The 18,193-nt window shown below is 42.9% G+C and overlaps 1 protein-coding gene across 1 annotated transcript in view; it reads left to right on the top strand.

Moving 5' to 3' along the window:
* SMC3 (structural maintenance of chromosomes 3) overlaps positions 1-18,193 on the top strand; it is a 2,445,376-nt gene that overhangs the window by 614,831 nt on the left and 1,812,352 nt on the right. Inside the window, exon 8 of the mRNA XM_044056330.1 lies at positions 2,649-2,729. Coding sequence (XP_043912265.1) covers positions 2,649-2,729 — 81 coding nt within the window. The remainder of the gene's footprint in view (positions 1-2,648; positions 2,730-18,193) is intronic.

An 18,193-nucleotide genomic window follows, 5' to 3' on the forward strand; every position in this document is an offset into this window, starting at 1 on the left:
CCTTTATGCCTAAAGTGGTATCCAGGGTAGCCTTAAACCAAGCCATACACCTACCTACCTTCTATCCTAACCCTCAAAACAAAGGGGAAAGGCTGCTTCACTCTTTAGACATTCATAGGCAGCTACGCTACTATTTGGACAGAACTAAGTCCTTCAGGACATCAGACCAGCTTTTGTGTCCTATGTCCTGAGTGCTCCAGGAAAACCAGTTACCAAACAGACCATTTCCAAGTGGATTGGTCACTGCATACGATTTTGTTACTCCTATCATGGAAAACCTGTCCCTACTGGTATCAGATCTCACTCCACCAGAGCCACAGCCACCTCTACAGCCTTCCTCAGAGGAGTGCCTACGAAAGATATCTTGGAGGCAGCCACTTGGAGTTCTGTACATACCTTCACAAAACACTACCATCTGCCTTTATATTCCAGAACAAGAGCACTGCAGTTTTGCAGGGCATTCTAGCTCAACCCAGTGTACCTACCACCCTATGCATAGCTTTGGGACTCTACCCATATGTGATTACTGCAGCTGTAATGCACGATGAACATAGTACAGTTTTGTACCTACCATAAATGTAGATGTTCGAGGGCTATTACAGCTGCAGTACAGGTTTCCCACCCTCCTTCCCCACTTGGTAAGACCTTGGGGTCTGAATACCTCTTCATACCTGCTGACTTGGGTTATCCTGCTATGTTTTATTTGCTTACTTTTGTGGATTAGATTTATGTATGTATTGCCTTCCTTTTGGGGGGCACCTGACATCTGGGGCAAGAAAGACTGAAGAATATGGCGTCGGCTGTGTCTTATATACTCTAGCCTTCCTGACGTCAGAAGAGTACGCGACAACAACCGACGCTGGACCAAGACTTTGGAATTCGGCCGACCGAGGGACCGCCTGACGGCTGAAAACCCATATGTGATTACTGCAGCTGTAATAGCCCTCGAACATCTACATTTATGGTAGGTACAAAACTGTACTTTCTGCCGGTTTCTCTTTAATTAGTTCTATCACACTGTGATGTTACCAGAGCTGGATTTTCTATAGTAAATCCTTCATCTCGCAGGTAATCAATAACTTCAGTTTTTATTTTAACTTTTCCATTACTGAGTCTCTTTTCTACTTCCCCTTTGTTTTCTTATTTTTTGTATTGTAAAATTTTCTATTTCCGGATGCCTTTGTCTGTATTTCTCTCCAAATATCTTTTGGTGCTGTTTTTTGCATTGATTAGATTTGCATAAATATTGCACCATATTAAATCGCTTTTTCTTTCCCATGTCTGTAATCATCAGATGTCTCCTGCTCCTCCTGTTCCATTATGCTGTGACATAACCTGTTGCACTTTCCTTCACTTTGCAGGCATTCCAGAACTTCAGCTTCTTATTTGTTTAACTACTACTTTACTAAAGCCATCCACAGCACAGTTCATACTTTCACTGTCTGATGCCTGGGATATGATCACAGTGCTGACTGTTTTGAGCTTGGCACCAGTTATAGCATAAGACAGTTTCAGCACTGATGGTTTTAACTTCCAGCTGAAGTTGTTACAAGATTTGTTTTTGTAGATTGCCACTGGCCACTATTCAAAAGGTAAAACTGCCAGATTAAGTCAATAGTTTACAGTCACTCTTCTTATACCTCCCTACTCCAACGTCATCTGTTCTTAAAGTTCTGGGGCACACAGTAGTAACAGTACATTTGCTGCCATTCTCAAGATTTGATGTGAGAGTCCTGCAGTGGACCTTCCATACTTTGTTGTCTCAGCTGGAGGATCCTTTGAGCCAAACGGTTCCATTGTCCAGAGCATGTTGACCTCTACAGTAGCATTTACATTACCAAATTTAAACTATTGATGTCCCCCACTTCCCTGTCCTGTCCTCTTCCATTGGCCACAGTCACCACAGATGTGTCTGCACTGGGATGGAGGGGTACTGTTTGGGACAGACAGTCTGTTGTGGTTGTGCACAATTTTCATTTGTTAGATATTTAAGTAATTGCCTAGTTTTTCTTTTGTATTTATTTAGTTTCATTTTCTTCTATTATGTAAACTTGTGCATTGGTGTAAAGCTGGGTTAAATTTCTTATTGTATTTGCATGTACTGTCCCAGGCTGGGTCTTAAAATGATCCTCTGAGATCATTGCCCCATCTAGGATAAACAAATTCAAATTGCTAGATAAGCAGTCCACAGCAAGGAAAGCTAGCATCAGCGAAATATGATTGGGATGTTACCGTTGATGGCCAGTAGGGGAGGCTGTCCCAGCAGCAGCTGGTTAAAGCAATTCCTTTGTGCTGCATCTCCATCTTACACTAGAGAGCTTATCCCTTCCATGTGACTTACAGTCCATAGTTGCCAGGCCGAGTTGTCTGTTGCATGAGTTTGTCACTCCTAAGGATTTTCTTTGAAAGTGCTGTTCCTGGTAGGTCTCATCCACAAATGTAGGATGCCTGTACGTGTCTGGAATAACACCTGATCTTGACCACTGTGTGGTAGTAGTAACTTTCTCACTGTTTCTCCTGTCATATTGCTGCAGTTGTGTACCAGTGCAAGTTGCGAATAAGCACTTGCAGATGATTATAAGTCCTTCGTAAATAAACTGTACATTACAGATTGGATAAAATGCACTGTTTGTTTTTGTTTTTTTTAGCTCTCCTCAAAGCGAGAGACAAGTGGAGAAAAATCCCGACAGTTGCGAGATGCTCAGCAAGAAGCACGAGATAAAATGGAGGTAAAAAAGATTTTAAAGATACATATTGCTTTTTTTTTTTTAATATATTGGCATAGTCACAGAATTTTTTTTTTTTTTTTTTTTTTTTTATATATAAGTATCTTTTAACTGTGACCATACAGTGTATTTTGTTGTAGAGTCATTTGTGTTCACCTTAAATTGTATTGCACATGCTGTTAAGTATCTTAATTTTTGTGTCTCAGAAATTATTTGAGTAAATAGCATGCCCTATCAAATTCTTATCTTATTTTGATGGCGGTTTCAGTGATACTTCTACTCAGTCATCCCTCTTCTCCTGTGTCTTTCCATCTGACCTGTTTGCCCATGTCTCAAGGTGGGAAATGCGTACTTTCAAGCCTAGATAAGAGCCTGATGGTTCATTTGCTTAATGGATGGAGTGCCTAATTTGCCCATTCATTCCCTACAGGTGCAAGAGTCAGAAGTCTTCCAGACCCTTCAGATTACTCTCCCTACCCCTGGAGTTCCTGATCCCTGCGGCAACTCTCTTGAGCTTCACTATGTGTTGATTTCTGCAGGATGCATGTATGCATTCACACACCTGTCAAGGCTAGTGCAGCACATTGTTGGGTAGCATGTGTTCAGCAGGCACATTTGCCATGGGTGCAATACCTGGCAGTCTGTTGTCTGGCAGTTGGCTTAGAGAATTAAGCAGTTGTTAATGAGCTGTTTCCTGTGGTCCACTGGTACAAGGTCTGATTTCTTCAGCCTCCAATGCCTGTGTGATTTTTAGCAAGTCACTTAACCAGCCCCACCACTCCTGGGCTGAGTCTGAAAAAGGTTCATGGAGATTAGTGCTCTGTCTCAGAAAAAAAATGTCTACAGTTACAGTATATAAAATGAAAATGCATACAAAATACTATTTGTACGTTATAAATCAGGTAGAGTAACAGGGTTTATGTTGTTTTGCATTTTTCTAATGAATATGAAGTCTAAAACTCAAATGTCTGCCATTATTTAGCCCAGGGGAGGTGGAAGTGTTGCTCTTCTCTGTTTTCTTTTGCTAAGGCTATGGCAGAAATTTGATGACCAGTTAGAGAGGCCAGATAAGAGGAAGTCCACTGTATGTGATGTACTGCCAGCTATGCCAGGAGAAGTAGGGCAGTGGATGTGCAACATATGCCAGCATAGCTAGCTGGAATTTTGTGAAGAATTGTATGTTATTTGTGTATCAAACTGATTTGTAAAGATGCTTGTGTTGAAAATATATTTGTAAAGCTGCTTGTGTTAAAGATGTACCAACAGTGTGTCCCTCTGGACAGAAAATAAATATACTCTTATATCAGACTGTACTGTTGTAAACAGGATACTGGAAGAGAAGAGGTTAATCTCAGTCCAGTTAACTTTGAAAAATAGTAAGAAATTAAATTATTTAATTTAGGCCATAAAAGTATCTTACAGATGTTCTTCATGTTTCATTGTTGCACTTATCAGGCAGACAACACAGAGAAGTTACTACAGGACATGCTCTTTGTACAAACAACCCTAACCTCTCTAGGGTTCACTATCAACAGGAAAAAAAATCAAACCTAAGCCCCTCCAGGCAGATCACCATCTTGAGCGCACCCCTGGACACAGCCTCCCAAACATCATTTGTCTCACTAGAAAGCTCGGACAGGCTTTGACTCTGCAGTCCTGTAAGGCATATGCTAGCTCAATCCTATGAATTTCGTACTTCCATCCTCCCCGAACTCAGCTTTAGGAATCCTCCCACAAGTGATGACTGCAACAGTGAAACACGAAGAACATGGCACAGTTGTGTACACTTATCATAAATGTAGATGTTCGATTGTGTTCACTGTTGCAGTCCTATATAACCTTCCAACTTCCCCTTAATCTTATCCTTTTTGCAGATTAACTGCCATTCTTGTGGCCTTGGGCCACCAGTGCCTCTCTAAAACATTTCTTTCAAGGGGCTCCTATAGGTTAGGACAAGAAAAACTCATGTAATGGCACTGCCTGCTCTCCTTTATACCACTGACGACCTGATGTCAGTCCAGAGGTGACAGCAGTCGGCACAGGGGAAAGGTTTGACTCTGGTATTCTGACCGACCTAGGGCTACCCTGCAGGGATAACCCACAAGTGATGATTACAACAGTGAATACACTCAAACATCTACATTTATGGTAAGTGTACACAACTGTACTTTCTGATAGCAGCCAGAGACAAAATGTCTGGGAAAACAAGGACTAGGAATCCAGATGCATTACCTCTAGTGGCGGGAACTAATTGCTACTCTGGAAGATTGAAATTGTTTTATGACTTTTAGAAGATGCAAAGCTGTTTGTGTATTTATTATTGATACATATGTGCTAAATCCCTGCAGCTTCTAGCCAAGGGGGTAGTATGGGAACTAGAAGTCATATGACCAGATGTGTGTGATGTCATTCTGTAAGCCAGCTCTGTAGTGATATTTTAATAGTAGATGAGACTGGAGTCTCGTGTCACTCTGTTTTTGAAACCTGATGTAGAAGGATTCCTCACCTACTTCATCTTGCCTTGCTCTAGTGAGTGACCAGGCAATAGTATTTTTTTTAGATCAGTCAGGAAAATCTAGTGAGATTAGTTAAGTACTGTTTTTCTTTATCTGTGTGAATATCTTCATCTGTGTTATTTTAATATTTCCTTTGATTGAAACTCTGGTGTTTATTGTAAATAGATATTTAGTATTTTCATGTTCTTTTATTATTTGTTGTTAAATATATTTCATCTTTTCATTGTGGCTGGTCCTTCAGAGAATATTTTAAACTTTGAGAGTACTTATAACTATTTGGTGACTCTGTGACCACTCCTGAAAAACTTACTGCATTGGTCAAACACTGTCATTTGCATTAATGCTAATTTCATTCAGTATAATTTGGGTACCCTTTTAAGAGCCTTAGAGTAGCTGACTTTGGAGTGTTTGGTGGCAGTAACGACCTTATATTCTTGGCAGAAGGGGGGCATAGTTTGTAAATCTGTGCCAGATTTTCCCAGGTGTGTGTGTGTGTGTGTGTGTGTGTGTGTGTGTGTGTGTGTGTGTGTGTGTGTGTGTGTGTGTGTAAATCAGACTCAGAGTGAGTGTATCAGCTGCTTGGAGCAAGGGCACGAAGCACTGGTTTCAGAGAGAGTGGTGGAGGACTTGGCTTGGACACTTGGCTGAGGACTCAACTCTACGGCTATGCCAGTGGGGAGTTTTATTGGGGACCTAGAGGGAGAGAGAGAGAGAAATCCAGACCCTGGGCTAAGTGTGTTCCATATGTGCTCTTAAGGGAAATTGTGCTTGATGCAGAGAGCTGCATCTGGAAATACTGTTTTGTGATTGATGCAGAGAGTTGCATCTGGAAATACCGTTTGTGTCAGTTTTTGTTCCAAGTGAACTTCCCTCTCCAGTGTCAGTGGCAAGGATTCAGGCTCCTTGTTTACTGGCCCAGAGAGAGGAAGTCACAATGTAAATAAATAAATAAAAAACTCCCAGTGCTCCCTATAGGTGTCAGCCAAGCAGCGAGCTAAACTGATTTTCCTCCCACGCATCTTATACTTATTCTACATTGTGCTGTATTGTACTATATTCCTTTACACTGAAGATTAATTCATTCATACAGGAAAGCACACCAAGGAGGAGAAAAGTATGAAGACATAACATAGTAATAAGAGCTTAGAAAAATTGTTAAAATATTGTGTTTTCCAAACCCAGAGCACAAAAAATCTGAGTGCAGAGATTCTAAACAGCATGTTGAAAATGCTGTGGCAAAACATTGGAACCGTTTGACAAAACATTTGAAATAATAGAAATAGTTTGTGAATGTTAGGAAAATCTGTATAAGGCAGAGCTGTGGGGATGTCTGTAAGAGTTACAGTTGGAAGCAGTTTTTTCAAATTTAAATATTTCTAAGCTTGACAATGCAGTGGTTTATCAGCTAGCATTCAGGATAGATAGCAGAAATAAAAGCCTGTGATGTATAATCAAGCAACAGGGAATATGCCTGTGATGTGTAATTAAGCAACAGGGAAATCTCCAGGAAGGGATGGAATTAATTTAGAAAGTTTGAAGTTAGGAGGAAAGCAGCTGATGAAAATTTGAAAAGTTGCTAGATTCAGTGTTTAATGTTTTGAAAGGTTGTAATACATGCATCGCAGAAGAAGACAGTAGTGGCAATATTACTGATGGAGGGAAATGATTCTTCAAATGCTGCATTATACAGGCCAGATTTGATACCAGATCACAGTGTTTGTATTAGCAAATAGAATGCAAAAACGATATCACATCTAGTAATTGTGTGTCAGTGTAGTTTTGTAGAAGAAAGAAAAATATCAAGTATGTTAAATACAACAATAATGACTCTGAATGAATCAATATTAAATCATATTAAAAAAAAAATCCTGTTGCTGATTAGTTTGAATACAGAGAAAACATTTGAGTGTGGTATGCCAAGAATTCACAAACACTGTGTAGCATTAGCATTTGTGTAATGCAGAAGTTGTAAAATAGAATTAATAAGGAGAATCTGTCATGGGCTGGAGGCAAAAATTAAAGGTAGGAAGATTCTTTTTTTACAAGTTGTTTGAAGAGAGGGATCAAACAAGGATGTCATATTTTCCCCTGTCCTGTTTGCAGCAGACCTGGAGTCTCTAGCCAGAAAGATAAGGGAATTACAAATTTGAGATAATAATTGATGCAGTAATCAGGAAAAAGTATCTGTGAATGATTCCTTTGTACTTTTCAGATCCTGAACATGACAGAGTGCTGTGGGATATTTTAAGATACTTTACAAGTATTTTGGGGGAGTAAAGTGAGGGTAAAACTAAGGTTATAGTGGTAAATTATGTACCTAAAATTTAGTTTAATGATACCTGTATTTGTGGACATGCTAGCAGGCAAATTCAGCTCACCCCACCTCCAATATTTTTATTTGTCCTTCTCAGAACAAATATACCCACACGTATACCTACACCTCCCCTCAAATCTCCCAAAACAAGTTTGAGATGCATTGTAAGGCCAAGAACATTACCTCATTGGAGTAGTTAACATATCTGTGGGCTACGGTAAAACATGACTTGTCAGTCCCCCATAACTGGCTATTCAGTGTTAGCATCAAATCAGGCTTTGTGCTGGAGAAATGGAGAACAGCAACAGTCATTTCCTTGTACAAAGGTTGGACTTCAGAGGATCCAGGTAATTTAAAGATCCATAACCCTGACCAGTCTCATCTGTAAGGCTATGGAAAGGATCATTTTTGAACAGGGATATAGGTAACTTACAGACTCTTGCCCAAACCATTTGAGATTCTTCAAGGACAGGACCTGCCTACTGAATCTGGTCATCTCTGGTCAACTTCTTCAAAAAAGTCACTTGTAATGGACAGTGCACACTGCATATCTGGACCTCACAAAGGCTTTCAACACCCACATTCAGGCATGGAAGATTCTCTCAGCTAAATGTTCACCGCTGAGTAATTCTAGCAATTTCTCCCTTTTTTCTAAGAATGTATCATGGAAGAACCCCAAAAACCTATTACAAGGAAGTATAAAATGAAATGGAAAAAAAGTTTTACATCTTTTGCAAAAAGAGAAACCAGAATGCACTTCGTACTCTATTATGCTATTTGTCAGATCTGTTTTCAGCAAAATGCTCTTTCCTTTCCTTTAAATGCATGTTGCTGCTTGCCTTTTTTGGCTTATATTTTGAAGCAGTGACCTCTAATGTATGGCTGAATTGTGTTAACCAGCTCATGTGGTGAGTTTTTTCACCTTAGTTTACCAAGGAAAACTATTCCTTCACCTTAGGATAGTAATTTCTTTCTTTAGAAGTAGACCATAGATCCTTTTGAGCTGATTGACTTATTTCACACTTAACCATCTGTCTTAACAATTTTTTTTTCTTGGCTGTGACATCAACAAGGAGAGTTTCAAAACTACAAGCCCTGATGTGTAAGGAATGGTTAAAAAAATAATAATAAAATCTGTTTAAGGTATTTTCTGATATGTCTATCAGACTTTTTTTCCCCTGAACCTCCGAATAAAGTGGAGAGGCTGTTGCACTTTCTGGAGATTCACAGGTAACTTGGATATTACCGTAACAGAACTAAGTTCTTCCAGGGGACAGATTGGCAATTTTTCTCATTTAACAATCCTTGAGAAAATTTTATCCTGGATGTTCATCGTGCATACAGCTGCAGGTAATGACAGATGGGTTTTCAGCCGTCAGGCGGTCCCTCGGTCGGCCGAATTCCAAAGTCTTGGTCCGGCGTCGGTTGTTGTCGCCTACTCTTCTGACGTCAGGAAGGCCAGAGTATATAAGACACAGCCGACACCATGTTCTTCAGTCTTTTTTGCCGCGCGGTGCCCGAAGCAGTTCGCAAGTGCCGGTCGGCCAGCTCCTGAATTACGAAAATATTTGGAACCGAAGTCTTCATTAAAGCTAAGTACCCCGTTGGGGAATCTTTTCTTGCCTCAGACCGATGTCAGAAAAAGTTAATAATTGTATTTCTTGTGGGAAGCAAATACCGCATAAGGATTTCCATTCCCTGTGCATACCTTGTTTGGGCCCAGACCACGACGTCTCGGGCTGTCGCTTTTGCGCTACCTTCAACAAACGCACTATCAAGCGTCGGGCGGAGTTCGCCCAACACTTTTTTCGCAAAGCTTTTGATTACAAAATGTCGTCGGACACTCCGACTACCGCTTTACCCAAAAAACGCAAGGAAAAGGACCGACATGCGAGGTCCGCGGTCTCCACCGACACCACGCCGAAACAGGCTCCACATGGTCCGGTTCTCAGTGAGACGCCTTTGCAGTCCCTGACTACCGACGACACTCCTTCGGCGGTGTCTTCTGTACCCGAGACCGCTGGGTCATCGGCCCTTTCCCAGACTACAACCAAAGCTTCAGCTTATACCGAGCCTACTAATGTGGACAGATCTACATCCACTCAGGGTGTATTTAGACCTTCAACCTCCTTTTCCATTAAGGCCTTTACCAAATCCAAGGCAGCCAGGCATCATACTAGGCCTGCTGCACAAGGCCCATCTCCTGCACCCATGCCTAAGAAACAGATGCTTAAAATGGCTGAAGATCTTATTACTCTTATTAGAGGTTCTCAGCCCCCTCCTGACAAGAGACCCAGAGTGGAGGAAGAATCCCCCTCTTCTGATCAGGGATCCTTTATATCTGAGCATTCCGATGATGAGGAACACTCTTATTCTCCTTTTGTGGATTCGGATGCTGAGCAGTCTATTCCGTCTGTATTCCCCCCTGAGGATTTTTCTTTTGGGGAAACCTTACATACACTGAGGGAACACTTCCATTGGGAAGGCCAAGACTTTTCAGACTCCAAGAAAAGGCTTAGGGAATTTCTTTGGTTACCTCAGCACAGGCCCCTGGCTATTCCCCCTGTCTTGGAGGTACTGGATGATGTCTATTCGGAGGCTTGTTTAAATCCGGATTCACTGCCTCCTGCACCAGTTAAACCTGATAGATATTACAGAGTACCCAGTTCTCAACAATTTCTCTATAAAGGCCATAATGCTGACCCTGAAACCATTTCACAAGGTCCTAAGGGAATAAAGGCCTCCACTTCCAAGAATCCATTACCTGCAGAAAGGGAATCTAGATCCCTTGAAAGGTGGGGGTAAGAAGGTTTATACCTCGGCCACCCTTGCCATGAGGGCCTTAAACTGCCAGTTTCATATGATTAAATACCAACAGTTCCTGTTATCACAATTAAAAAACAAAATGTCTCAACCTGAACAACCAGATTTAATAGAGTTACAGGATATGATGCATAGTGCAGAACAAGTGGGTAAACACACTTTACAATGTGGTTATGATGCCCTAGAGGCCTCCAGTAGAGCGGCTGCTACAGGATCAGTCATTCGCAGACATGCCTGGCTTAGAGAACAAAATCTGCCTGATCATGTGAAAGCTAAACTTCTTGATGCACCTTTACAGAAGGATGTTCTTTTTGGTACCAATGCTGAGGATATATTAAGAAAAATGGAAGAGAAAGCCAAATCTATGCAGACTGTCAAAGCTTTCTTACAGGTTCAGCCACCTCGATTTAGCAGAAATTGGCCATCAAAAAACTGGTCCTTTCCAGCCACTGACAAGCCCCAAAGAGGCAGATACAGACGCGGAAGGGGCAGAGGACAATCACAAGGGTCTTATAGAGGCAGACAATGGCAATCTCCAGCACCAAGAGGTGGTGAAGACAGTGCAAAACAGTACAGGAAGCAAACTCAATGACTCCCTCATTTCCATGCCAAGCAAGTCTCAACTGGCAGCAACTTTGGGAGGGAAACTAGCATTATTTGCAAGCAATTGGCATATTGTCACAACAGACAAATGGATACTGGACATTATAAACAGAGGCTACAAATTTCAATTTCACACTCTTCCAAAAATGAGAGGCATGCCAAACCTACCACAAAATCAAAGGGTAGAGGCACATCTGCAAATTTCAAAGCTCTTAAACATGAGGGCTATACAAAAGGTACCTACGCATCAACAAGGCCAAGGTTTTTATTCAAGGCTTTTCCTGGTACCAAGAAAAGGAACCGACTGGAGACCCATTCTGGACTTATCAATACTAAACACATTTCTACTGCCAAAATTCAAGATGCTCACATTACAGCAACTTCTTCCCATGCTGGGCAAGGAGTTTTGGCTGGTAACATTGGACCTCAAGGAGGCATACCTGCATGTCCCAATCAGACAAAGCTGCAGAAGATACCTCAGATTTCTTGCAGGTTCAATCCACTATCAATTCTCTGCACTGCCCTTTGGCTTATCTACTGCGCCCAGAGTATTCACCAAGTGCCTGGCATCAGTGATTGCATATTGCAGACAACAAGGGATACAAATTTACCCTTATCTGGACGACTGCCTGATCCAAGCGGACAGCAAACATATACTACTGGAACATCTGGCATATGTGACACAGTTACTGCTTCCTCTGGGATACACCATCAACAAGGAGAAATCAAAGCTAACACCTTCTCAGAAAATAACCATGTTCATCGTGCATTACAGCTGCAGTAATTACATATGGGTTTTCAGCCGGCAGGCGGTCCCTCGGTCGGCCGAATTCCAAAGTCTTGGTCCGGCGTCGGTTGTTGTCGCGTACTCTTCTGACGTCAGGAAGGCTAGAGTATAAAAGACACAGCCGACGCCATCTTCTTCAGTCTTTTGCCGCGGTGCAAGCAGAAGCAGTTCGCAAGTGCGGTCGGCCAGCTCCTGAATTACGAAAAATTTTGGAACCAAGTCTTCATTAAAGCTAAGTACGCCGTTGGGGAATCTTTTCTTGCCTCAGACCGATGTCAGAAAAAGTTAATAATTGTATTTCTTGTGGGAAGCAAATACCGCATAAGGATTTCCATTCCCTTTGCATACCTTGTTTGGGCCCAGACCACGACGTCTCGGGCTGCCGCTTTTGTGCTACCTTCAATAAACGCACTATCAAGCGTCGGGTGGAGTTCGCCCAACACTATTTTGGCAAAGCGTTTAATTATAAAATGTCGTCGGATACTCCGACTACCGCTATGTCCAGAAAGCGCAAAGAAAAGGACCGTCAGTCGAGAACTGCGCTCTCCACCGACACCACGTCGAAACAAGCTCCACATGGGCCGGTTCTCAGTGAGACGCCTTTGCAGTCCCTGACTACCGACGACCCTACTTCGGCAGGGCCTTCTGTACCTGAGACCGCTGGTTCTTCGGTCCCTTCCCAAACTACAACCGAAGCCCCTGCTCATGTCGAACCCACCAATGTGGATAGATCTACATCCACCCATGGTGTATTTAGGCCTTCATCTTCATTCTCCATCAAGGCCTTTACAAAGGCCAAATCAGCCAAGCAACTTTCTAGGCCTGCCTCACAAGGCCCAAGACTTGGGCCCACGCCTAAGAAGCACATGCTTAAAATGGCTGAAGACCTGATCTCTCTTATCAGAGGCTCACAGGCCCCTCCGGACAAGAGACCCAGAGTAGAGGAGGATTCTCCTCCTTCTGACCAAGAATCTATTTTATCAGAACATTCTGATGCTGAAGAACAATCTTATTCACCCTTTGAGGATTCGGATGCAGAGCAGTCTATTCCTTCTGTATCCCCCCCTGAGGATTTTTCCTTTGGGGAAACTTTACACTCCCTGAGAGAACACTTCCATTGGGAAGGCCAAGACTTTTCAGACTCCAAGAAAAGACTTAGGGAATTCCTCTGGTTACCTCAGCATAGACCTCTGGCTATTCCTCCTGTTTTGGAGGTTTTGGATGATGTATACTCGGAGGCCTGTCTAAATCCTGATTCTCTGCCTCCTGCACCAGTTAAGCCGGATAGGTATTACAGGGTTCCTAATTCTCATCAGTTCCTCTATAAAGGCCATAATGCAGACCCTGAAACTATTTCTCAAGGTCCTAAAGGAATTAAGGCTTCCACGGCCAAGAATCCACTACCTACGGAAAGGGAATCTAGATCACTAGAAAGGTGGGGTAAGAAGGTTTACACCTCGGCCACCCTTGCCATGAGGGCCTTAAACTGCCAGTTTCATATGATTAAATATCAGCAATTTCTGTTAACACAATTAAAAACAAAAATGTCACAACCTGAACAACCAGATTTAAAAGAGTTGCAGGATATGATGCATAGTGCTGAACAAGTGGGCAAGCACACCTTACAATGTGGTTATGATGCACTAGAGGCCTCCAGCAGATCAGCCGCCACTGGAGCAGTCATTCGCAGACATGCATGGCTAGGAACAAAATCTTCCAGATCAGGTGAAAGCAAAATTCTGGATGCACCTACATAAGGATGTTCTTTTTGGTGGTAATGCTGAGGATATTTTACGTAAAATGGAAGAAAAGGCAAAGTCTATGCAAACTGTCAAAGCTTTCTTACAGGTTCAGCCACCAAGGTTCAGCAGGAATTGGCCGTCAAAAAACTGGTCCTTTCCAAACACTGACAAAGCCCAAAGAGGCAGATACAGACGTGGAAAGGGGCCGAGGACAATCCCAAGGGCCCTACAGAGGCAGACAATGGCAATCACCAACACCAAGAAGTGGTGACGACAGTGCACAGCAATACAGAAAGCAGACTCAATGACTCCCTCTTTTCCATGCCAAGCAGAATTCAACTGGCAGCACCTTTGGGAGGAAAACTGGCACTATTTGCAAACAATTGGCATATTGTCACAACAGACAAATGGATTCTGGACATAATAAACAGAGGCTACAAATTTCATTTCCACACTCTTCCAAAAATGAGAGGCATGCCAAACCTACCACAAAATCAAAGGGTAGAGGCACAAATACAAATCGCAAAGCTCCTAAACATGAGGGCTATACAAAAGGTACCTCGCACCAACAAGCACAAGGTTTTATTCAAGGCTTTTCCTGGTGCCAAGAAAAGGAAGACTGGAGACCCATTCTGGACTTATCCATTCTCAACACATTTCTTCTACTACCAAAATTCAAGATGATCACATTACAGCAAGACCTTCGCATGCTGGGAAAGGGTTTTGGCTGGTAACATTGGACCTCAAGGAGGCATACCTGCATGTCCCAATCAGACAAAGTTGCAGAAGATACCTCAGATTTCTTGCAGGTTCAAATCACTATCAATTCTCTGCATTGCCCTTTGGCTTATCTACTGCCCAGAGTATTCACCAAGTGCCTGGCATCAGTGATTGCATACTGCAGACTTCAAGGGATACAAATTTACCCTTATCTGGACGACTGCCTGATCCAAGCGGACAGCAAACACGCATTCTCAAACATCTGGCATATGTGACACGCTTACTGCTTTCTCTGGGATACACCATCAACAAGGAGAAATCAAAGCTAACACCCTCTCAGAAAATTACCTTCCTGGGTGCCAACTTGGACACAAACACCCAAATGGCTTACCTAACAACAGAAAAACAAGGGCAACTATCTCATTACTTCAAAATGCTTGCAAAAAGTACCAGGCTTACTGCAAGGAAAATCCTGCAGGCTCTGGGATTCATGGCATCTTGCATTCTTCTAATCCCATGTGCAAAGCTGCACATGAGGAAACTTCAATGGTACCTAAAAAATCTATGGTCTCAACACAGTCACAGCCTAGAAGTGGAGATTCCAATAATTCCCTGTCTACAACAGGAATTCATATGGTGGGCCCAAGCATGCCAAGTAAACAAAGGCCTCCCATTCTGCAAGCCTCAAGCCACTCAAGTCATAACCACAGACGCCTCAGATTACGCCTGGGGGGCGCACATGAAGGACAGGCATTCAAGGCAGATGGCACAAAACAGAAAAGCACCTTCACATCAATCAAAAAGAAATGCTGGCAGTAATAAATGCAATTTCAGCGTTCAGAGAATTCCTGCATCCAGGACAACTGCTCATAAGAACAGACAACACCACGGTAATGTGGTACATAAACAAACAAGGAGGGACTCATTCATACCCCTTGTGCAGATTAACCATGACTCTTTGGAATCTAGCTCTGGAAAGACAAATAGAACTCCAGGCTCAGTACCTACCAGGAATGGAAAACACACTGGCAGACGCTCTGAGCAGACATATGACAGATCCTCACGAATGGAAGCTACATCCACACGTATTCATGCAGATTGTTCAAGCATGGGGAAGGCCAGACATAGACCTATTTGCCTCCCACAAAAATCATCAATTAAAAAAGTTTTGCTCAAGGACCTCCCACCCAAAGGCTTGGAAAGTGGACGCCCTCTCATTCACATGGACAACTTGGTCAGTTTATGCATTCCCACCACTACCTCTGCTGCCCAAGGTGCTTTTGAAAGCAAGAACAGACAAGCCAAGGATGATACTGATTGCTCCAGATTGGCCGAGACAACATTGGTACCCACTATTGAGGAGCCTAACACACACTCCTCCGTGGCCCCTGCCTCTAACTCCTCTACTGCTGACGCAGAACAATTTCAAAACTCTTCACAGTCAGCTGAAAACTCTCAGTCTAGCTGCATGGAAAATTCCTTAACTCCACATCAGGCACTACTCTCCAAAGAAGTGCAGGATGTCATTTTGGAGGCCAGAAGACCATCCACAAGAAAAGCTTACTCCGCAAAATGGAAGCGGTTTTGCTGTTGGAATGAAGAACGAGGACAGGATCCTAGAAAATTAAACCTGCCTCAGATTTTACAGTACCTAACTGAACTTTTGAGCAAGGGACTTTCTTTTTCCTCAATCAAGATACATGCCTCAGCAATCTCTGCAGAATTCAATATGGATCCTCCTTTATTCTCACACCCACTACTACGACAGTTCCTCAGAGGGGCTAAGAACATAAGGCCTCCAAGGAAACAACCAGTACCACCTTGGGACCTTAACTATGTACTGGAAAAATTGACATTGCCTCCCTTTGAACCAGCTGCTTCAGCAGAATTACAATATTTGACCTGGAAAACAGCTTTTCTTCTGGCCATCACTTCAGCTCGTAGGGTATCTGAGTTACAGGCCCTCATGTCGGTGCAGCCATTCCTCATATTCCATCAGGACAGGGTTTCCCTGCGTACTAACCCTTCCTTTATGCCTAAAGTAGTATCTAGGGTAGCCCTAAACCAGGCCATACACCTCCCTACCTTCTACTCTAATCCTCAAAACAAAGGGGAAAGGCTGCTGCATTCTTTAGATATACATAGGCAGCTACGTTACTACTTGGACAGAACCAAACCATTCAGAAAATCAGAGCAACTCCTAGTGTCCTATGCTGTGGGGGGTCAAGGGAAACCTGTAACTAAACAGACCATTTCAAAGTGGATTGGTCACTGCATACGCTTCTGTTATTCCCATCATGGAAAGCTCGTACCTACTGGTATTAGATCACACTCCACTAGGGCCACAGCCACCTCTACAGCCTTCCTCAGAGGAGTGCCTACTAAAGATATCTTGGAGGCAGCCACTTGGAGTTCTGTACATACCTTCACAAAGCATTACCATCTGCCTTTATACTCAAGAACAAGAGCAGGCTTTGCCACTGCAGTTTTGCAGAGCATTCTAGCTCAACCCAGTTCCGTATAGTACCTACCACCCTATACATAGCTTTGGGATTCTACCCATATGTAATTACTGCAGCTGTAATGCACGATGAACATAGTACAGTTTTGTACCTACCATAAATGTAGATGTTCGAGGGCTATTACAGCTGCAGTACAGGTTTCCCACCCTCTTGGTAAGACCTTGGGGTTTGAATAACTATTCATACCTGCTGACTGGGTTATCCTGCTATGTTTTATTTGCTTACTTTTGTGTATTACACTAATTTATGTATTGCCTTCCTTTTGGGGGCACCTGACATCTGGGGCAACAAAGACTGAAGAAGATGGCGTCGGCTGTGTCTTTTATACTCTAGCCTTCCTGACGTCAGAAGAGTACGCGACAACAACCGACGCCGGACCAAGACTTTGGAATTCGGCCGACCGAGGGACCGCCTGCCGGCTGAAAACCCATATGTAATTACTGCAGCTGTAATAGCCCTCGAACATCTACATTTATGGTAGGTACAAAACTGTACTTTCCTGGGTGCCAGCTTGGACACAAACACCCAGATGGCATACCTTACGCCAGAAAAACAAGGGCAATTAACTCAGTACTTCAAAATACTAGCAGAAAGTACCAGGCTTACTGCAAGGAAAATCCTGCAGGCTCTGGGATTCATGGCATCTTGCATTCTTCTAATCCCCTGTGCAAAGCTGCATATGAGGAAACTTCAATGGTACCTAAAAAATCTATGGTCTCAACACAGTCACAGCTTGGAAACAATCATTCCAATAATTCCCTGTCTACAAAAGGAATTTCTATGGTGGGCCCAAGCATGTCAACTAAACACAGGACTCCCATTCCGCAAGCCTCAAGCAAAACAAGTCATACCCACAGACGCCTCAGATTACGCCTGGGGGGCGCACATGAAGGACAGGTGCATTCAGGGCAGATGGTCCCAAAAGGAAAAGCACCTGCACATCAATCAAAAAGAAATGCTGGCAGTAATAAATGCAATTACAGCTTTCAAGGACTTCCTGCATCCAGGACAATTGCTCATAAGAACAGACAACACCACAGTAATGTGGTACATAAACAAACAAGGAGGAACTCACTCATACCCCTTGTGCAGACTAGCCATGACTCTTTGGAACTTGGCTCTAGAAAGACAAATCGAGCTTCAAGCACACTACTTGCCAGGGACGGAAAACACACTGGCAGACACTCTGAGCAGAAATATGACAGATCCACACGAATGGAAACTACATCCACAGGTGTTTACAGAGATAGTCCAAGCGTGGGGGATGCCAGATATAGATCTTTTTGCATCTCACAGAAACCATCAATTGAAAAGGTTTTGTTCAAGGACCTTCAATCCAAGGGCCTGGAAAGTGGATGCCCTTTCATTCAGTTGGACAACATGGACAGTTTATGCATTTCCACCTCTGCCTCTTCTGCCCAAGGTACTTTTGAAAGCAAG

This window comes from Protopterus annectens, chromosome 14.part0 (assembly GCF_019279795.1).
Source record: "Protopterus annectens isolate FY-2018-M chromosome 14.part0, PAN1.0, whole genome shotgun sequence".
NCBI classification, from domain to species: Eukaryota; Metazoa; Chordata; order Ceratodontiformes; family Protopteridae; genus Protopterus; species Protopterus annectens.